The sequence below is a fragment of the Aspergillus undulatus genome (genome assembly GCF_047715775.1).
Source record: "Aspergillus undulatus strain CBS 261.88 unplaced genomic scaffold BDV17scaffold_2, whole genome shotgun sequence".
In the NCBI taxonomy this organism is placed as follows: domain Eukaryota; kingdom Fungi; phylum Ascomycota; class Eurotiomycetes; order Eurotiales; family Aspergillaceae; genus Aspergillus; species Aspergillus undulatus.
Window position 1 is genome coordinate 861478 of NW_027396606.1, and position 21057 is coordinate 882534.

General features: G+C 50.1%; 7 protein-coding genes across 7 annotated transcripts; 4 read left to right on the forward strand and 3 right to left on the reverse strand.

The window, feature by feature from the left end:
• Window positions 1-383: 383 nt before the first annotated feature.
• On the reverse strand, window positions 384-2417 carry BDV17DRAFT_70328 (vacuolar protein sorting-associated protein 26). Its single transcript, XM_073764995.1, has 5 exons — window positions 2113-2417; window positions 1543-2015; window positions 1459-1483; window positions 1196-1312; window positions 384-830 (listed from the first exon to the last, which is right to left on the reverse strand). Exons 1-5 carry the CDS (start codon window positions 2330-2332, stop codon window positions 610-612), a joined length of 1056 nt encoding a protein of 351 aa, XP_073620736.1. The 5' UTR covers window positions 2333-2417; the 3' UTR covers window positions 384-609.
• A 2121-nt stretch (window positions 2418-4538) lies between these two features.
• On the forward strand, window positions 4539-5355 carry BDV17DRAFT_286708 (gluconokinase; the record flags this gene model as incomplete). Its single annotated transcript, XM_073760986.1, has 2 exons — window positions 4539-4784; window positions 4879-5355. The coding sequence occupies 2 exons, from the start codon at window positions 4539-4541 to the stop codon at window positions 5353-5355; spliced, it is 723 nt and encodes a 240-aa protein (XP_073620737.1).
• A 56-nt stretch (window positions 5356-5411) lies between these two features.
• BDV17DRAFT_250866 (putative endosomal peripheral membrane protein (Mon2)) lies at window positions 5412-11253 on the reverse strand. The gene is made up of 6 exons (XM_073756364.1): window positions 10977-11253; window positions 10852-10918; window positions 10622-10795; window positions 10364-10570; window positions 10218-10306; window positions 5412-10161 (listed from the first exon to the last, which is right to left on the reverse strand). The coding sequence occupies exons 1-6, from the start codon at window positions 11052-11054 to the stop codon at window positions 5650-5652; spliced, it is 5127 nt and encodes a 1708-aa protein (XP_073620738.1). The 5' UTR covers window positions 11055-11253; the 3' UTR covers window positions 5412-5649.
• Window positions 11254-11463: 210 nt separating this feature from the next.
• On the forward strand, window positions 11464-12632 carry BDV17DRAFT_250871 (E2 ubiquitin-conjugating protein MMS2). Its single transcript, XM_073756365.1, has 5 exons — window positions 11464-11691; window positions 11764-11843; window positions 11911-12036; window positions 12097-12176; window positions 12229-12632. Exons 1-5 carry the CDS (start codon window positions 11619-11621, stop codon window positions 12287-12289), a joined length of 420 nt encoding a protein of 139 aa, XP_073620739.1. The 5' UTR covers window positions 11464-11618; the 3' UTR covers window positions 12290-12632.
• Window positions 12633-12799: 167 nt separating this feature from the next.
• On the forward strand, window positions 12800-13777 carry BDV17DRAFT_286711 (LYR motif-containing protein; the record flags this gene model as incomplete). Its single annotated transcript, XM_073760987.1, has 3 exons — window positions 12800-12848; window positions 12910-13070; window positions 13118-13777. The coding sequence occupies 3 exons, from the start codon at window positions 12800-12802 to the stop codon at window positions 13775-13777; spliced, it is 870 nt and encodes a 289-aa protein (XP_073620740.1).
• A 507-nt stretch (window positions 13778-14284) lies between these two features.
• On the reverse strand, window positions 14285-15045 carry BDV17DRAFT_286712 (RWD domain-containing protein; the record flags this gene model as incomplete). Its single annotated transcript, XM_073760988.1, has 2 exons — window positions 14285-14928; window positions 14979-15045. 2 exons carry the CDS (start codon window positions 15043-15045, stop codon window positions 14285-14287), a joined length of 711 nt encoding a protein of 236 aa, XP_073620741.1.
• A 421-nt stretch (window positions 15046-15466) lies between these two features.
• On the forward strand, window positions 15467-21008 carry BDV17DRAFT_278945 (uncharacterized protein; the record flags this gene model as incomplete). Its single annotated transcript, XM_073759624.1, has 11 exons — window positions 15467-15890; window positions 16089-16668; window positions 16973-17208; window positions 17277-17590; window positions 17647-18201; window positions 18261-18440; window positions 19190-19315; window positions 19463-20394; window positions 20456-20661; window positions 20734-20858; window positions 20916-21008. The coding sequence occupies 11 exons, from the start codon at window positions 15467-15469 to the stop codon at window positions 21006-21008; spliced, it is 3771 nt and encodes a 1256-aa protein (XP_073620742.1).
• Between the last annotated feature and the right edge of the window lie 49 nt (window positions 21009-21057).

The window sequence follows — 21057 nt, forward strand, 5'->3', positions numbered from 1 at the left end:
TTTGATGCTACCAGTACATTTCTTTCTACTTTTACTTTTGTGGTCATTGACGGAGAATGCAACTCTTGCAAAGTTCGCTGTCGCAAGGTACGCTGGAAGTAAGGCATGGCATCGACTCGGGATGTCATTATCCTCCGCTGTTTATGTACGCGAATGATAACCAGGATTAATCAAGACGAGATCTCCCAAGTGCATGTAGTCTATCTGCCCAAGCATGATGTCCATCGAAAACATCGTTCCATCGGCTAATTTCGTGACTAAAGTACTCCTTGTCCCAGTTGCGTTACATGTCGGAGTACCCTCGATCTTTGATTATTCGCCGGTCGATGGAGAGAAAATACGTGAGGAATTGGGTGTATTTGCACACTAGCAGGTAGAATAGACAGGGATAATCATGACGGAGAGACAGTATACATATACAGAGATATACATAGTAGTCAGTGCAGAGGAGGCGAAGGGGTATATGTCGATATTAGTTAATATCATCAAAGGTAGGTATGTATGTAGTGAGTGAGCCCGGGACTGTTGATCACTGTAGGTAGGGGTGGGTGCTCAGAGACTCGGAGTATAACACAATGGGTCATCTAGGCCGTCTAGGAATATCTAAGCCTAGGCCGCAGGAGTGTCAACTGGTTGAGGTTGAGGCTGGTTGTTTGGATGTTCCCTTCCAGGTCCGGGAGTAGCAGACCCCGGTGGGAGCTGGTGCTGTTGTTGCGCGGCCGCTTGCGCCATCTGAATCTGCTGCTGTTTGGCTACCTCAGGCGTCGGCGGAATTTCTGGCGCAAGACGGTGAAGGATGATCTCCGATTGCTTGAAGTACCGACGGGCATCTTTATATGAAAGTTAGTATGAGGAGAGCAAAAATACAGCGGTATGGTAACGGTGTAAGATAAAGCGGACGAAACTGGGGACTGTGGAGTCAACCAGGTGAGGGAAGATTTAGCGTGGGGGTCACCAGCCGGGGAGACGCCGATAATGGTGCCTGCAACAACCCCGGGCCGAAATCCGCGCGACATTGGCTGATCCGAAACCATCCTCAATTGCCGACGGTTATTGAAGGTTTGGGCAGAGAAATTGGCGGTGAGGGAGGCACTCAGGCACCGACGCATAGCTGGGGCCAAATAATGCCTTCAAATCCGAGGTGCAGGACGGTAAGGAAAGACGCATCATGAGCGGTTGAATCGCTTCAACATACCTTCGTCAATAAGCACTAAACTCAAATAATAACGTGTCGAGAACTTCATGTTGACATCTCGGAAAGTTGGTGTCAAGTCGAAGCCACCGAGGAACAACCGGATGGGAATGGTTTCCCCTGCAGACAGTCAGCAATGGTTGTTTCCTTCCTCTTATCTCGTTCGCTCAGCCGGCTTCGTGCTCTGAAGGACCTTGATAGACTGTGCTTCAAGGACCCCAAGACTGAGAAGAGTATGCAAGGAGGAACAAATGCGATTAGCTCACCTCTCGAAGGCGACCCATCCATGATCTATAATCACATAACCAATCAGCGGACAATCCAGAGAAGCTATGATTTTGACCACTAACCTCAAAGCGCACCAATGTCTCGCTCTCGTTATACTCGTTCGGCCGGGTGCCAGTCGTTTCTCGTCGAATAATCGATAACTCCATGTGCTTAATCTTCAGACGCACAAGGAGGAAATAGATGCGCCCAACAATGACGTCCTTGAGGTGGTACTTGGATTTGGAGTATTCGAACTCTATGTGCAGGCAGTCCTCGATACCGACGTCCATCTTGATAGGGCTGTTGGTCTCTGGCGGCATCCTATAAGAGTATACCCATAAGTCCTTTTCCCGGATCACGTCGGCCATGCGCCTGGATACCGTCACTCGGACAAAATATCGTAGCTTCACGTTGATTCCGTTGTATGATTCGTATTGCTTCTCGACATTCTTGAAGTTGAAGGGGAAGGTTTGCGGGTGTTGCAGCTCGCCGGGGGCTGCAAGTTCTTGGACCAGGGAAAGGAATTCGTGGTGATTGCCCCTGTCGTAGAAAATTTCTAAATTGACCAAGTTGTACATTAGTATATGGTCAAAAAAGGCCAATGTTGTCTGCGCAATGCGCACGGCCGAACGAAGCCAGTCAGCTTTCCATACCTATTGTTCCGATGAACTGCACTTTGATGCCTGTATGCTCCAGCCGTTTCCCATCCTTCGGTCTCACAGTGACAGCGCCTTTAACCGATTCTCCGTCCATATACAAGGGCACCTTCTCTCGATGACCCTTGTCCAGCTTGACGTCCACCATCTGGCGCTCATCGCCATCTTCCAGGACAACATCGATGTCGAGCGGGGTGGAGAAGAAGAGGGAAGTCATGGTGAGTTGACCGATATATGAGATGATCTTAACTCGTCAGTACGGCCAGGCGGATCGGAGAAACACAATTACAAGAAGACGTCGACCTGGTGAGCTCAGTAGAGCTTCCTGCAGCGTTGACAGCATCTCGCGTTACTGCCTGGCGGTGGCATGTGGTGATTACGTAAAGCCACCGCCGCAGTGGAAAGAACGCTCAACCTCACAACACACAACTTTTGAAACATGATGTTCTCTGCATCTATCGACATACAGAATCTGCCTGATACCGATAGACTATCTCCTTGAGCAACAATGTTTGACGTTACATGACCGAACTGACTTACGTTCGCCGCCAAGAGCAATGCGACGGACCACCCTTTGATAGGAGAGTTCCATACAAGACCATACAGAGGAAGCTATGCGTAGACTGAAGCGCGTCAGAAATCTTCCAGAGAGCTGAGAGTATTACAACCTGACATGCATCCGCGGTGGTTCTCGGCCAATTGGGGGGGAGGTGTCATCAAATACAACTGGGTGTGGCTGTGAAGCCTTATAAAGTACAGAGTATACTCTAGGAAACCCATTTCCGCGGAATCAAAGCAAGTCTCTTGCCAGTTGCAGGGAAACGGGCATGTTGTGCACAGATATTATTCGCGCAGACCGAATGATATCATCAGGGGAATTCCGTTGGCTGCAGAACGATATGCATGCTTTTTCCACTCCATGAGCCGCCTAGCGGATTTCCCCGGATTCAGCCACACCCGACTGTCTTACTGACCAATCACAGTCTTCCAACTTGATTTTCTCGATGGGGACTGACCGGCCTCAGGGCCAAAATTCCGTCATTGTCGGGTGATCCCAACATGAGAGAGGAAGACATGACAGCTCAGATTACAACCCTCGACGGCATAAGACTGGAATGTGGCATTGTCCAGGATCCGAGATACGGGGGAAGTTGGCGGATTGTTACTCGTCCACGCAGCGGTCACAAAGGATCTGTTTCCAGGTCGGACAACATCCTTTTCCCAACGCCGTCAAATCAGAGCCTGCCAGGACACTAAATTTCCTGGTATGAAAACCTGTAGTAGGAATCCAGGAGAGCGGCCGTGCGCCAGACGGAGGTTCCTAATCTCAATCAGATAACGATGACCGTCTGCTGCCGATACTTTGAGACGATGGGGGAAGATTTTCCGTGACCCGTCTAAAGTGCCATCGGTCGTTTCTCTGGTCCATGGAGGCCTGGGCAGTGTGGGAGGAGCTCTCCCATTTTCCGACGATATCCCACGCAAACCCAGGGCTTCTTAATGTAGCTTAGTGTGGGGGTATTGAACGTCAAGATATGAAAGGGGCTATTCCCAGCATGATTGGCCTCTGGTAAGATTCTTCATGTTTCGAACTAATCGCAGTCTGTGCCTTGGAGATTACCACCTGTGCTCCCTACGAGTTTTGAGACTTCGTATTACCGAAAGACGGAGGATGGAGCACTCTAACTGCTTCGCCCCGGTTTCCCGGCTAATGACGATGTGACATCATAGATGATAGGCCATGACACCACCAGGCTGCTCTCGAAATCATACGGAAGAAGTAGTTGAGGCAGTGTCTGGCAGGGGCTTTCGAGATCCTTTATAGTTGAGCGTTCAATTGCCTCGAAGCGCTGTGTTGGTGTTGAATGCTTGTAGATATTACGGGGGAGTATACCGCAACTATAGATCAGCCGCTAACAACCAGACCGCTGGACTCTTCCTCCAGGTCTCTGTTTGCTCCCCCACTTCCCCCCACCGGCCGTATTCTGGTAATTATTTCTTTATCCCCGATCTTGAGCCTGATGATATCGCGTGTAATCATTCAGCCCGGACTGGCGACTCGGGATGTGACCCTGGCATACAAATACAGGGCCATGACCCACTGGCGCAAACCCGGTGCCGACTCCTGAGCGCTGAATCCTGAGACAATATAAACGCCTCCTTTCCTTCTCCAGATCTTGTACTTTTATGTCCCACGCCGTCTATTGACCACCCTACTCACTCCTGATACATCGGCGCACTCCTCCTCAGACAAACAGTCTCTGTACTACAGCCGCAAACAACCCAAGCCTACCGTCCCTACCTACTCGACCACTTACCAGGGCGTCCCAAACTTTGCGTTTGCGCCTAAGGCTCTTTCACCCCGTCACCCATCTTTCGCATAATTAGGCACATTCCTCTTCTCCATCTACATCTGCTCCAAAATGCTCTCCGCCGGCGAACGCCAGCAGTCTTCGGTCATTGACCCAGCGCGCACAAACCTCAAAGTCACAGTCGCAGCCCTCAATCACAGCCACACAACCGCACCCTCGAGCTCAGAAACAGTCTCAATGTCTCCGCATTCCCTCCAGCACATCTGGGTCGTGACGGGGCCCGCAGGGAGCGGCAAAAGCACAGTCGGGCGCTCTCTCCAGCAGGCGCTCGGGGTGCCGTTTCTAGAAGGCGATGATGTACGTCACACCACCAACCAGCCTACCTATACTACAGAAGACCTTGGTCTGAAATGAGATATTATGAGATATGCTAATGAATATGCCATAATAGTTCCACCCCCCCTCCAACAAAGCCAAAATGTCCACCGGTACCCCCCTAACAGACGCAGACCGGTGGGACTGGCTGATCTCGCTCCGCAGCGCAGCAACAACCCTCCTAACACCAAACCCAAACAACCCCTCAAGCCCGGCCCCCGCAGGCGTAGTCGTCGCCTGCTCCGCGCTGAAGAAGAAATACCGGGACGTCATGCGCGTCGCCGCGTACGGGTCCCCCAATGTGCGCATCCACTTTGTCTACCTGAAGCTCGACCGCACGGAGCTGTATGCGCGGGTTTCGGCACGGCAGGCGCATTATATGAAGCCGGGGATGGTGGAGAGTCAGCTTAGGGATTTGGAGGAGCCTGGGCAGGGTGAGTGGGATGTTCTTACGGTTGATGTTAGGGGGACGGCGGGGGATGTGCAGAGGGAGGTTATGAGGGTTGTTGAGGGGGTTATGGTTGCTGGGGGGTTAGGGGGCGGGGAGGCTTGATTGACTTGTTTTGGATGCTTTCTGTTTTTCTTTTGGTGTTTTTGATTTGATTTGATGTGGGTATGGGATGCATGGATGATGGTGTTTTTGGGGAGTTAGTTAGGTTTCAAATAGTTCATCAGTCTACTTGCACTATCTATGGTTCGTTTTCCTAAAGCGGTCATAAATCGAATGATACAGGCAGGCATCAATGAGAAAGAAGAGTCAAGGCTTTGCATGGTGTTTCTGCTCGCAAAGGACAATGAAGGGACAAGTCTAACAGTATGTACTTCTATGGACCATTGCTATCACCATTTACGCACTGCCAACCTCACGAAGCACTTCAGCAAGAGCACGTAGAACCTCACCACCACCTCTCTCCTTGCCTGCCACCTGCACAGCCTGGACAACAAGCGGGTATATCCACTCCAGGTGTTTCTTGAAGCTTTGCTTCCGGGTCTGCTCGGGTACTGAATCGGCCATGGGCGGCGGCGGGATAGCAGAGGGGTCGCTCTGAAGACTGACCATTCCTTGAAGAAGATGCAACAGTGCCCTGCGTGCTGGAATTGGTTGCGGCATAAGCCCGCGTAAGGGCTGGTCTGCAATATAGCCCTTTAGTGATACGGCGCAGCGAAGGATCAAATAGGGTGATACTGAGCGCGCAATAGACATCCTCTTGGCGGCCTCGTCACCGGCCGATGGGTTCTGATCAGGCGATGCTGAGAGTTGGAACAAGGTGTCTAGCGCGACGTAGGCCATCTTGCTTCGGGTGGTTGGTGGCGGTTCGAAGGTCCGTCCTGGGCGCACGTCATATATGCCTCTCAGTGTTCCGTCCTCGCGGTATTTAGCGGGTAGGTCGTGTCTTTGTGGGAGGTAGATGAATGATGAATGGAGAAGGGCGCAAGCGAAATCTCGCCGAATGTCGTCGTGAACCGCCGAAGCACCGAGAGAGGGAACGATAAGAGACTTCAGTGTTTCAAAGGCATCGACGTCGAAGGCCTCATCTCCCAGTAATGTAGGCCCTGAGATGGATGCGGTCCTATAACCTGTGGCAGCCGTGATGCCATCTGCAATTTTAGCAACAGATTTCCAGAATCGCGATACTTCGGATTCGCTTGCGTTGCCGTATTGCTTCTCTACATAAGGTATTGTCACTCGCAGGATGTTTAGCGATGCTATGGTGGATTTCCGCCATAGACTAGGCTCTTTGTCCTTCCCAGGCCATTCATAGCGGCGAACGATAGGGGTTGCGAGATGCTGTAGAGCAGTTGACACAGAGCTGTCGGTGAATATGTCCTGCTTGATGCCATATTCGGCAATGTACCAACTGAGTAGATCTATTGCACTCTTGGAGAATGCGACGTATGTCGGTCTCCTGGAGTCACTGTCCGGGGACCATTTCGAGAGAGGGGAATCGGTAAAGTCTGACAGACACTGAATGATTTGGCCCTGTGAGTCGTCCTTTTCGAGGCACATCATTCTCACACAGTCAATTATCAAGTCCTGCAACTGCAACGGCCGGTCGATGTCAGGGGAATATTTGGGGCATATCGAATTCCATGCGATCACTTTCATATGTGAAAGGACTGTTTCAATGTCTTGCTTCGTCAGGTTTTCCTTATACAGACGATAGATCTGCTGGAAGCTATGCAAATACGCAATCGCTGTATCTTGGTTTGGCTTATCCAAATCAATCAAATCTTCGCGGTCTATAGGATGACCGTTAGACCATACCGTCCAGACTGACTGCAGGGATTCCTTGCTTAGCGCCCCCGCTTGAACTCGCAAGAGAATGCTTGATAAGCTTGCGAACACGGCTTGGCTGATTTCTAGGAGGCGTCGGTCAGCCAACTTCTGGAAATAATCCAGCAACCGTTTCCAGGACTCGGCAAACCCGTCATCCTTTGCGATCGTCTCAAAGAAATTAATGGCAAGGTCAGAGACTCCTTTGATCACAAGAACCGTCGTTTCAGTCCATGTATTTGGTGCTTCTGAATCTCTATCCTTGCTTTGCATATCAGCAAAGGTGGCTTCGATTCGCTCAATTAGCCGGAACAAAACTCGGTTCAAGCATAGACCCCATGCTTTGGAAGAGAGTTGTTGGCCGTAGGCATCAAAAATTCTTAGCAAAGTATGGATTGCACAGTTTCTGACTTCTGTTCTGCTGTCAATCGTGACGTCGACAATCCGCAAAAGAAGCAATAACCAGAGTGCATTTCCTGACACAGATGGGTCGTCATTTTTCGCTAATGCAACAAGCTTCTCCTCACTGACACCTAACTCGAGATGTGTTTCAACGGAAAACTGCCCAGTCTGTTCATGAAGGAAATCGGAGACGTTCCAGAAAGATGATGTTGTGGTAAGCGAGATATTGAAGACCTGCTGCTGTAGGGCGAATTTGAAGAATGATTCCACAAGGTCGAGACGACAACTCGGCGGAAGTTGAGATAGAAAGTCGGATGCTATGAGCTGCAGGCTTTTGTATGCGACTTGAATGAGCCGGGCAGAGTCTGCTATCAGCATCGGCTGATCACCTTCAACGTCTTTCGTACTCTGGCCCTGTTGCGCTGCCCGAATGCCAAATACGCTCGAGATGAGGCTGAAAACAGCTTTCCAGCACTGACCAAAGCTTTCAGCATACTGCTCCAAAATGTTCTTCACTGTTTGCAAGCTTTGCTCGTGAATCTCGACTATAGAAGTTGAGGGGGATCCTAGCGAACAACCACTGGTTTCGTAAAGAAGTTTGATCTGGGATTCTAATGTGTTCAGATTTCGCACCTGTCGCATATCTCTTTCCGAGTCATTCTCGTCGACCCTTTGCTTCATTGTTTCGAAGACTAGGCCATTGAGAACCTCATTTGCATGCAGACGGAGGTTTTGACTGATCTGTCCGTTGGCTGCAGTTGCCATTAGGCGGTCCGCGAAGAGTTGCCAAACATTTTGGTCATTCTCCGCTAGAGACGATAATCTCTCAAGATTTGCTTTGGCTAAGCTATGTGCCCTCTCCAAGACAAACCGCAACTCTTCTTCCTGGATCCTAGATTTAGCCGACGTATGCGACACACGACGAGATGACCGACGCATGCGACCAGAGCTCGGTTGCAAATGCGTCTGTCCTGTTGTGCGCTCAATATCGTCGGATGTTGCAGGTTCCTCAGTCGTCGCAGAAAGGTCTAAGAGCGCAATCAGAAAGGCGCGGAAAATGGCACTGGGATAGTCGCTAGTGCTTTCAAAGAGCTTGGCTGAAGCAGAGTGTACGGCCAGGATCTCCGTCCCTAAGTTACCCTGGGGTATGTCTCCCCCTGCGCCTCCTGCGATGTCGGAGCTGGTTGCGTTTTGCGCTTTTGCCGGAGAGTTATTGACCAGCAAATCTGCATCCTGGAGTGTACCAAGAACTATCGACCAAGCAGGCTGGTCTAGAGTGGGCCCAAGAGCAATGCCCAAATTGAGAAGGGCACGAAGACACAGGAGATTCCTCGTGCTGAGAGTCAAAGCTTGATCACTGAGGGGCGCTGCCGGGCCTTCCAAAGGTGACTGAGGGGTGATATAAGAGACCTCACTACCTTTCTGTGATTTACCCGTCGCTTCGTTTTGAGTGCTCGGAGTCACAACCGGACCAACAGACTTAGCAATGCTCGTATCGGTTGGCATGGAAGCTTTCCCAAGTGTGGTCAAGAAGGCATCTCGAGGAGTGGACAACCTGAGCAGACCAGCCACATGAGTCAGTTTCTGGAAGGAACGAACAAGGTTGTGATAGAAATCATCATCTAATGACGCATATAAAAAGGTTGAGCATGTCGCAAGAACAGCTGGCCAACAATCTTCAACGATCCCCGCGCAGGTTCGGATTGCTGAGAGTTGAGGGTGAGACTCTAATTCGAGAGGATTGATGGGCACAGGAAGCCTTTTCGTCGACTTTGACCGCTTGAGTGAATCGTCCCTCGATAAATCCTGGGCGGACGACGTAGAGCCTCCACTTCGCTCATGCATAAATCGGCTCTTACGCTTCGCTTTCAGGTCAGGGACTGTGAGCGGAAGTATGAACTTTGCGAGCCCTTCAGCGAAGCCGCTTACACAGTTCAGAACCAGGCTGTAGATATATGTGTCAGGCGGCAGTGGCGGTTCGGATTTGTCGAGCAACTCCAGGTACGGTGAGCGTACTACACTCCACTGATAGCTGATGCCTGGCACATTCGTGTCATTGGCTGGAACCGAGGACCCAATGACTCCTGCAACTCCTCCAACCTCCAGAGTAATCTGCTCTTCAGTGATAGACCGAGAGTGTTCAGCACGCGACGGTACGGTTGAGCGACTACTAACGCCGATTAAAGAAGGCTTTTCAGCTGCTAACCGAACAAGAGAAGCCATATGGTCTCGAAGAATATTCTTCCTTCCTTCCTCCCCATCGTATAGTGAGTAAATAATCCGGACAAGCCCTGGTTCGGCGTACAGGCCTCGAAACATCTCCATGCAGAGTACTCGTTTCCATGACGCCGTGCCGTCAGGTTCAAGTAGATGCGTCAAGAGCGAAAGAGCCATTTCACATTCTGCCGTCAATAGCGAGAGATACCGCTTGAGAAGAATGAGGAGGATTCTGGCAATTCGCACGGTTTGAGAGAAAGTATGTCTTTCCGATAAGTATCTAACGGTCATGGGAATCAGGCGAGTCCGCAATACTTGCGTGAGTTCGGGATGATCAACGAATAATTGTCCACTGTTGAGTAGGATATTTTCAATAAGTTCCAAAGTAAAAGTTGGAGATAGTGACTTGATTCGCAAGAACTGTAACGATTCGCCATCCACAAGGCGGCACAGGTCGTCCAAGACCTGGAAGAGAGTTAGTTGAGTTAGGGCTTCCTCATTCAAAGCTCGGGATATCTCACTTGTAAAGCATCTGACGCAAAGTAGCCTATCTTCATAGATGCACCATCTATCTTCACTGTAGTAGTCGGACGCGATTCATCAGACGTTTCTACAGATATACGATTGTAAGTCACAAGTGATTCCGCCGTGGATTGAGACAACGTACGATCTTCAAGCGATACCCGCTCAAATGTAGAAACAACAAGCTGTTGCAGTGTAGCAGCTGCCGTACTAGAGACCGCGAGGGTCTTGCTCGACTGCAGAGTAGCACATATCTCGAGCGTTGTAACAAGCAGATCGCCGCCTAGATCATTAGAATAGTGCTGCAGCAAGGATGGTAGGGTCTGTAGAATCTTGAGCTGGATGTCCAGGGCTTCCTCGTGTTAGTCTATGCCTGTAATCTGGTAAAGGCTTTGAAACTCACTTAGATTTGTGATTTCCTTCAAGCCGGTAAGGACATCCTTCAACCTCTCCGAGGGCAGAGACTTAGAGGCAACCAGTCGCTGCAAGCAAATGACGCCTATGCCGGCAAGTTTCGCATGGCGACTATGGCATGCCAGAATGAACGGGTTAACAAATCGCAGCTTGCGGGCGAGATCTTTGTACTTCTCAGCGCTCCATCTTAAAATAACATTTAGAAGGTCTCCAGCTTACCCGCAGATATCTGCGCCTCGGAGGTGGATGGGAGCGCCTTCAAGTCATTGAGGGACTCTTCGGCGGCCTACAATCTAGTCAGCTGTGGACCCTGACATCCCTTGTGGCATAAAAGGGGAGCAGACATTTCGCAAATCAGCATTCTTTCTCTTTGATTCTTGGATAAGATTCAGAAGTTCTGACTGCAGCAGTTGGGAGGACATTTCCAGCTATATTGTTGCGAATAACGCATGGCCGAGGCCCGTCCAACAGCCTGTAGGTAACAATTAAGGAGGAGCCGGCAGATGCACGGGCGTCATGAGTTGTGGGCTGGGTATGCCGACAATTGAAACGATAGCTAATAGCAATCCTACCTCAGCTCCATGTAAATGAGTAGAAGTCCGACAGCATTCTCGTTCCAAATATAATGAGAAGTGTGGCCAGATGTATAAACAACAGCAAGTCGTCCGCCGTGGCATCAGAAGCGCCAAGACGCCCCGGATAGTTGACACGTGATAATTTTCCCTTATCATCACGTGAGCGCTTCGAAGTCCGTATTGAATTACCATTGATGCCTCCATTTTCACCGCGTAACGTAAGTGAATTACCACAGGCTTTTGGCTTGATATCGGCGGATAAGGCCTGTGACGACAGCCCCTCATTTACTTGGAATTATTTCTCTCCCGCCTAACGCCCCTCCTAACGCCCCTCCTCCTGGTCATTACTTTTCGCATCGCTGTCCGTTCGTGTCTTGATTTCACTCTCACGTTTACGGCGCTTGACTCGCAATGTCTGCCAAGGTTCCCAGAAATTTCCGGCTCTTAGAGGAGCTGGAGAAGGGTGAGAAGGGCTTGGGAGCAGGTAAGCATGCGACAGCACCGAATGTCAGTGTATATCTTTTAGCTGATGCACTTTTTTTTTGAAATATATCAGAGGCTTGCTCTTACGGTCTTGCTGATGGTGAGGACATGATGATGAGCAACTGGAACGGAACCGTCCTTGGTCCCCCTCACGTATGCTGTACCTCGCTTGGGATGTTGGAGGATTCAGTGCGCTAACGCTTGTGTTCCACGATCACAGAGTGTTCACGAGAACAGGATATACAGTCTCAACATTCATTGCGGTCCAGAGTACCCTGATTTTCCTCCAACTCTTCAGTTCATTTCGCGCGTCAACATCCCATGCGTTGATCCGCACTCAGGGAAGGTTTGTGATATCGGTATCCAAAACGAATTAATGAGAGACTGGACAGCTAATGATCCTCAGGTCGATCCCGCCAAACTCCCGTGTCTAGCCCAGTGGAAGCGCGACTACACCATGGAGACTGTTTTGATCGAACTAAGAAGGTAGGCTTATCTTCAATCTTCCTCACATTGGCTGCAGGACTTAGGGTTCCAGGTACATGGCTCTACCGCAACACAAGAAGCTTCCTCAGCCGCCTGAGGGCTCGACCTTTTAAGCTTATGCGTTATGAATGAATCACGAGTCCAAAATGGAGTATATGGTCGGTGTTCACGTCCGGTTCATTAGCTTCTGCTCCTTGAATTTTTAGAACATGTTTAGTCTATGCATGGCGGCAGGTATTGATGCTTCACGTCCCAGCCTAGTCGCAATCAACAAGCCTTTCATCCGTTAGTCATTGTATTGTACAACAGAGTTACTGTAAATCGAAATCCTTTTATCGACATTTCATGTCCACCAGTATCCGTCACCTTAAACAAGGTACCTAGAATCAACAGTCGCACTGACGGTTCTTTGGGGGGCTACGATACTCATATCGAAAAGCAAAACCAAGATCATCCTGTCTGTATCGGACTGTACAGGCCTACCCCTATCGAGGCTATTGTTTACTTCATCCATGACCACCGTCCATGCTTTTGTATATGGCACGTGACTACATCATGTCGTTTCTGGAGCTTGAACTTCCCCGACATCCCCGGCGGAACTCCGAATCGACAAACGGAAAATAATGCATCGAGTGGTCGTCCCTAAATCTTCTTCTGTACATCGGTTCGCATGTATGTCTGGGAAATCACTCTAAAACCCTCTATAAGCACGCTCACCAATTCTTGTTTTTAGGCTTAGCACTTTACCGAGTGCTCCTTCGACGATGTAACGACCTACAGCGGACCGCGCCACAGCTTGCCTCAGCGCAATCACATATCGAAGAACGGTTTCGCAGATATAAGGGTCTTCAGAGTCCTTCACAAACCACAAATGCGCTGAAGGCTGGATACGAAGTATGCGGTCCATCTTTTTTGTCGTGATCCATGGCTAAACCCGTCAGGCTCTCGACCTTCTAAACTCGGCGTCGCAAGGCAATGCGAACGACACCAGTTTGGTAACGACTATCCTTTCTGAAGCGCGCTCGGTCAAGCAACGCAAGACGGAAGTCCAAAATATATTAGCTCAAGGACGACCCGCGAAGGAGTTGTCGAAAAAGCAAATCAAGGCACAGAAAAACCAGGAGCTTCAGAAAGCGACAGATAAACGGCATCCGGACGCAACATCTATATTATCGCGCCCTCGACCTGTTGTTAGCGGTCGACGCCAAGTTCCTGCCCTTGTCAATGCTTCAGGCATTCCGTTCCTGCGTATAAAGAAACCGCAGCCGAAAAACCTCAGCCGCTTTATAAGACTGAAGATCAAAAGAAGACAAGAACTCCTTGACCGCCAGAAAAGATTAGAGACGGAACTGCTTTTTGGCCAAGACGAGGATGAATGGGATTCTCTTACGACTGGCCAAGAGGACCACAACTGGGCTAGCGCGGTCGATACGGCGCTCTGTGATCTCAAAGACATAATGGCCAACGACGGCAGAAAGAGAATGGGGAATGCCGAAAAGATGTGGGAAATCGTCCTTGCAGAGCGCAGGTTGGCTGAGGAGGAGAATTTGGCTCGGAAGAAGAAGCTTGAAGAAGAGCAGCAGAAGTCTGCCGCGACATGATTTCCCATGCTCACGCGATTCCGATTCGTCTGCTTACTCCGATCGAATATCAATCCTTAGGATTGGCATTCACAATCATTCCGACTTCGATCGGCATATACACCACGACTGAGCATGGCTCAGTTATGATTCCGGGATACATGCTGCAGCCGTCGAACAAGCTGTCGCCTGGCGGCCGGCTTGAAATCATTGCGATTGTCGTGTTGGCACCCATCTTTTTGTTCCACATTTGGACCGCCAGGCGCCGCTCAGAGGGAGAACATCTCAGAATGCCCGCTAGTTTCGAATCTGGGCCGCTCGGCCAACGCAGAGTACCCCTATCGCAACGGGTCAAACGATACCGGCTGGGTCCAATTCTCAAATCGCAACCCATCAACCAACATTCTGTGTTTGATAAGAACACATCTATACTGTGTCTCGCTTCTTAGAACAGAGATCTCACTTTCACATATCAGGTCTGCCGGACAACACACATTTTGTGTTATAATTGAGGCGCTAGAATATGTGCTACGCCGTTATCTTAATCTTCTCCACAGCAGCAGGCATACTATCCTCATCCTCCTCATCAAAGTCTGCTTTTCCAGCCAAACCCCGTTCCCACAATTGCTTCCCTGTAAGCTTCTTCTCCTCTTTCGCAGGCCCCTTCTTCGTGCCCTTCTTTTCCTCCGCCTCCTTCTCCTCCCGCAGCCTCCTCTCCTCCTCCTCCATCTCCTTTTTAAATTTGTCAAGCCACTCCAAAAACGTCTCCCGGTTCACAGTAGTGCCCTGAAACTTCTTATTCTCTTCCTCCTCCGCCTGCGCAGCCTCCATCTCCATCTCCGCATGAATGGCATTAACGCGCTCGGCCATAAGTAGCTCAGCACTTTCCTTCAACGCACTGATTAGCGTAAATACCATCGCCATCCCCATGTTCTCTTCAATAGTCGGCTGCAGCGCTTCGAGAAGCCGGATGCGATCCTCGGAGATATCTAGTCGGGGGTGTTTTGGAGCGTTCGAGGGCGCGCTGAGCTCGAGATCCGGGGCTACATCTGGGTATTCTTCAGGGTAGGAGACTTGGAGGACTAGGATGGGAGGTTCGGCGTCGGCGGACTGCTCGTCGTTCTCGGGGGGGTCTAGCGTGATTGATATCCGGTATGTTGTGTCCGATATATCTAGATTGAGTGAGTATAGTCTCTTTCTAGGATGCCTGATAGCTCCGTACCTGTGATTTCTTCCGGGAAGATTGAATCGAGCACCTCGCGCTCTTCTGTCTGGTCTTCACGACCCATTTTGTGGTGACGGTACTGTCGAGGAGGGGTGTAGAATTTGAGGTTGGTCGTAAGGCTAAGAATGCTTGCTATCGCAGCATCCAGAGAGCGGAATGTTCTTGCAGTGTAGTAGTAAGAGGATAGGAAACAAACAGAAGCTTCTGAACTGCCTTGGTGTAGACTTCGAACTATAGTTGTCTGAACCGATTCTCAAGTCCAAATCAAATCGCCGCCGGTCCCTCATGCAAACCAAACAAACAGATAAGAAAAGCGACCAAAATTATTCCACCCGCATTGGGCAAGCACTTCGATCTTCAAGCAAATCTTGAAGACAAAATCTCAATTATATAACATCTGCTCCAGCACGGTCATTCATTCACCCTATTAGATAAATTTTACACCGGGAAAACACGCAGAGTACGTTTTCTGCGACGCTTATACAATGGGGAAGCCCAGACCTCACAAGAAGAAAGCTTCCAAGAACAAGTCCCGCGAAAAGTCCGTCCTGGGCGCCGGCGGCTCAATATCGAAACGCAAGATGAACGAAGACCCGGCCAAGCTTCTTGAGCAAGCGACGTTACTTCTACAGACTGGACAAGCCGAAGATGCGCTCGCGCTGGCCCAGCATGCACTCGAAAGTGCACCCGCCAATTCCCCGGCGCAGCTCTCGAGCTTGAATACGGTTGCGGAGATCTACGTCGAGCTGGGCGATATCGTACTTGCGAAACAACACTTTCTTCAGGCGGTCGAGCTGGATCCCAACGGGTCTATTCCTGAGTCTGAAGGAGGCGGCGCTGAGAAGTTTCTATGGCTTGCTCAATTGAGCGAGCTCGGTGGAAAGGATAGTGTTCAGTGGTTTGAGAAGGGTGTGGGAGCTCTGCGGAATATTGTTCAACAGTTGGAGGCGAAGGAAGGCCCTGCGGAAGTATTGGAGCGGGAGGAAAAGAAGGGAAAGATGGCAAATGCTCTTTGCGGTGTTGCAGAGATCTATATGACGGATCTTTCGTGAGTCTCTCCGGTTCTCAAACACTTCCTTGAGCTGACCAATTCTAGATGGGAAGAAGATGCGGAGAGCCGTTGCGAAGCCCTTATCACAGAAGCCTTGCTTGTCCAGCCTAATTCCCCAGAAGTACTGCAGACGCTGGCGTCGATTCGGATTTCGCAATTACGAGAGGACGATGCGCGGGCAGCTCTTTCAAGGAGTTTGGAGTTGTGGAAGAATCTGCCGCCGGAAGACCCAAATGTTCCTGACTTCCCAACACGGATTAGTCTTTCCCGTCTCCTAATGGAAGTCTCTATGTCGTTGGAAGCTCTCGAAGTTCTGGAGCGCCTTATCCTTGAAGACGACCAGAGTGTGGAAGCGTGGTATCTGGGAGGCTGGTGTCTTAATCTCCTGGCCGAGAAAGGAGAAGCCCCGAAGGACACTGAAGAAACAGAGTCAAACGAGGCGCCCGAGTCCAAGAGGCAGGCTTCCCTTGTGGCTAGTAGGGAGTGGCTCAAACAGAGTCTGACACTTTACGACAACATCCAATATGAAGATGAACGTCTCAAAGAGCATGCTCTCGAGCTCGTGGAGGCTATGAACAAGGAGCTGGGAGAAGACATGGAAGACGACGCCGAGGATGGCGAGGATGGGGAGGAAGAGTGGGAGGGAATTGACTCTGATGATGACCATGAGATGGCCGACTCATAATGATGTACATGAAACGAATCTTCATGATGATACCATACAATATAGAAAAGTTGTCTTTCTTATCATGCAAAGGGATCGCTATCAAGTGGAGATAAGACGCCTTATCGGGCACGGGCCGGATAAACCCCATCCGATCACGCGTCCGTACAATAGTGCAGAGCCAGTCGTCCGTTTATGGCGTGGCAAAAAGCTCAATGTGAGTGGTTCAGTCGGCATTTCCAGAGGCTGCTGAAGGTTTCTCATTCTCCTCACCAGGATGGACCTTGTTCCAGCGCCCCGTGGGGAAAGCCCGCCGTTGAAGACTCCGCTGGTGGAGGTCGAAGCCGCGGAGGTTGCCCCGACTGAGAGCGCCGTGGCGGTGGAGGAGAAGGGTGCGGTCTCCCAGTCTGAGTATGAGACAGACAGTGATGGCTTGAATGATGAGTGGGAGACTGGGTCTCTTTATGAGGATGCCATCCAGATGATTCGTGATGAGCAGCTTCGCGACGGATGTAAGTTCACAGTATGCCCTAGTTCTTCAATAGTTAGCGCTGACAATATCTCTCTTTCTTTTTTCCAGCAATTCCCGGTGCCTGTACTCTCGAGGAAGCTGTTGAGTTTCGGAAAAGGTTGCATGAGATTGGCAAGGCGCAGTTTGTGGAGGAGACAATTGCTCGCGACACGGTGACTGCGAAGAAGCTTTGCACTGCATTTGGCATTCTGCCTCCTGCTTTTCTTGATGGTGCGCCGGACGAGGCATATCATCCTCTGCTGGCAATTGCAATCTCGCGGGAGTTCACTAGACGCCAGAAACTGCCTCAATATAACTCAATCGATGATGCGGCGAAACTACTCAAGGACTCGAAGAATATCATTGTCTTGACTGGGGCCGGTGTAAGTACTACGCTATTATTTTTTGAGGCCCCCAATGGATTCTGATTGCCAAATAGATCTCTACAAGTCTTGGGATTCCGGATTTCAGATCCAAGGATACTGGACTCTACTCACAGCTGGAGCATCTAGGCCTTAGTGACCCCCAGGAAGTCTTTGATATTCACATCTTCCACGAGGATCCAAGTATTTTTTATTCAATCGCGAAAGATATCCTTCCTACCGAGAAGAAATACTCGCCAACTCATGGGTTTATCCGCCTGCTCCAGGATAAGGGCAAGCTTCTTACCAACTACACCCAGAACATCGACAACATCGAGGCCAACGCGGGTGTACTCCCGGAGAAAATTGTGCAGTGTCACGGTTCGTTTGCAAATGCTACATGTGTCAAGTGCAAATACAAAGTTTCCGGTGACGAAATTTATGACGAGATCAAGAAAGGGGTTGTTCCTGAATGCGCTCAATGTCGCAAGCAGATTGCTGAGGATGCGCTGAAACCTCAAGGGCAGAAGCGGAAGCGCAACAGCAATGGCGTTCACAGAGACAGAAGTAAAGATGGAGAGGACAGTTCTGACGAGGAAGACTACGAAATACCCACGCCAGGCGTGATGAAGGTTGGTAGACCAGCACTAACTGTATTAGTTCGTTCAATTGCTGACGTCGACTAACTCAGCCGGATATTACTTTTTTTGGCGAGGACCTTCCCGATGAATTCAGTCGCCGCCTTCTACACCACGATCGAGACAAAGTGGACTTGGTCATCGTCATTGGGACGTCGCTGAAAGTTGCGCCCGTTGCGGAGGTTCCAGGCGTACTACCACCTCACATCCCTCAGATTTACATCTCTCGCACGGTTGGTACTTGATTTTCCAAAAATTATGTTCCTCATGCTAACACTATTGCTCAGCCTGTCACGCATACAAATTTTGATATCGATTTGCTAGGCGACTGCGACGTGGTGGTGTCTGAGCTCTGCCGTCGAGCCGGATGGGAGCTGAAACATGAAATGATACCCCCTGACGAGATAGTCGAGATTGCTCCAGTCTTCGGATATGGCTCACGACATGTCTTCAAGGCGAAGAGCTAGCATAGCGGCGGAGTTTCTGGTCAGATGGTTATGAAGGTTTAATCGGTCTTTACTGAGGAATGGCGTCATATTGAGATATCTATGGCGGTTGTCAGAAGAATGTGCTATTCTTTATTCTTTATTCTTTTTTCCTTACTGATATCGAGAGATTCCCATGCCTGGATGGCAGTTATGCTGCTGATGATTGTTGCGAGACCAGAGCTCTCATAAAGAGCATTGTTTGTATTTTATAGAACGATCATGATTTGCTTGAACATATCAATTGTCTACAGAATGGATATTTTATGCTATGCTGAATTCATAATATTTCGAGTTGTATTTGTATACTGCTGGTTGCCCCTCCTCCCCCTCCAGTTTTATTCATTGGGAGAGAAAATTTCTAGACATCACACGCGACCTCTCAACACACATCATCACGCCCCCGCTCAGCACCTGAAGAGAAAATTCATATGTTCATTTCGCTCGGTCAATTTAGCTAAGGAAATTCCTCACTCAAATCTAGCTGAAAACCCTAGGTACGGCGAAGGATGGAATACATCATCCGCTTCGCCCAATGCCATGAGACCTTCCGACAACCGGAGATTCAGGCACTGGCGAGTCTGCACAAAATAGATCTGGAAATCATTTCCTACGATGAAATCGTGAGTTGATCTCACTTTTCCTTTTTTTTCCGGCCCGTACGGGAGTGTTGCGTTCAGCAAGTCTGATGGCCAATACTGCGTTAACAAAAACCCCGGCTCAACAGCGGAGAATATACATAGAGTAAACCAACCACTAACAGCACCCAGTCCCCCTATTGCCTCGTCCGGCTTCCCAACGAAGAAGCCGCTCGAACACTCATCTCGCGCAGTATCCTAGCGCGGGATATCTTCGAGCTCTGGGCCCACGGCACGACCTATGACGAGCTCCACGCGGATGTCCGCAGGCGGACGCAGCATCTCTGGGGCCAGTACAAGAAGGTGCCGTTCAAGTTCACGGTTGAGAGCTTTGCGGGGAAGCGCAGCTCGACTCAGAAGGCGGAGATCATTCAGTCGTTTTCGTTTGTTGGGTTTGAGGGGCCTATTAGTATGAAGAATCCCGACCAGGACTTTTGGGTTCTTGAGCAGTGGTATGATACTACGCATAATCCGGGTGCGCTGTTGAAGGGGAAGGCGCAGGAACAGGAGCAGGGGCAGACGCAGACGCAGACACAGGCTTCTTGGTCGAGAGGGTCGGATCCGGTGAATATTTATCTTGGCCGCCGGATTGCAGAGGGTAGTCGCGAGGCCGTCACCAAGTATGATCTGAAGAAGCGGAAGTATATCGCTACGACGTCTATGGATGCCGAGTTGAGTCTGGTCACTGCCAATATGGCAGGTGCGGCACCTGGGAAGCTATTCTACGACCCGTTCGTGGGAACGGGTAGCTTCTGTGTGGCAGCGGCTCACTTCGGTGCTCTTACGTTCGGCTCTGATATCGATGGGCGCAGCTTCCGGGGGAAGGAGATGGAAAGTTGGAAGATGTCCGGCGTGGAGCTGAACTTCCAACAGTACGGGATCAGCAGCAACTTCGGCGACTTGTTCGCGTCTGACTTGACCAATACACCTCTGTTGAACCGCCAATTCCTAGATGGTATCGTTTGCGATCCGCCCTATGGTGTCCGAGAAGGTCTGCGGGTTCTGGGATCACGAAACGCCTCTAAAGGTCAAGAAGTCATTATCGATGGGGTCCCTGCGCATCTGTACGTTTCTTATTACATTCCTCTGCCGCGAACCCACAGGCTGGTGCTTAATCTTTTCTAGGCGACCCGGATACATTCCCCCCAAGAAGCCATACGGCTTCGAAGCTATGCAAAAGGACATCCTTACTTTTGCTGCGCGCACCCTAGTCACGGATGGGCGTCTATGCATGTGGATGCCAACATCCAGCGAAGAAGACTTCGAATTTCCTGTCCCGATGCATGAGAACTTAGAAGTCATCAGCATTTCTGTACAGCCATTCAACAATTGTAAGTTGAATACCTCGTATGGCTTGGCCATGATTTTTCTCATAGAGCTCGACTAACTTTGTTTCCTTTCAGGGTCACGGCGACTGATCACATACCGGAGGCTGCCTGAGGGCTTATTGTCCGATATATCCTTAGGGCGACGAAAGGGCGACGATACGGGCGTGCACGCTGATGATCTGAACGCTTTTAGGAGAATAGTATGTTGCTTTCTTTTCACTCATACCTACACCATCAGCCGGTTCTAACTCACGCAGTATTTTACGACGAACCCCAAGAAAGAAAAGAGAAGCCCGGCTCCAGCCGCCGCTAAGCAGACTCCTGCAGGTAACGAAAGGCCTGAGCAATGACGGGACAGGCTTAGCCATCCATCCATCTAATAACTCATGTATATTGATG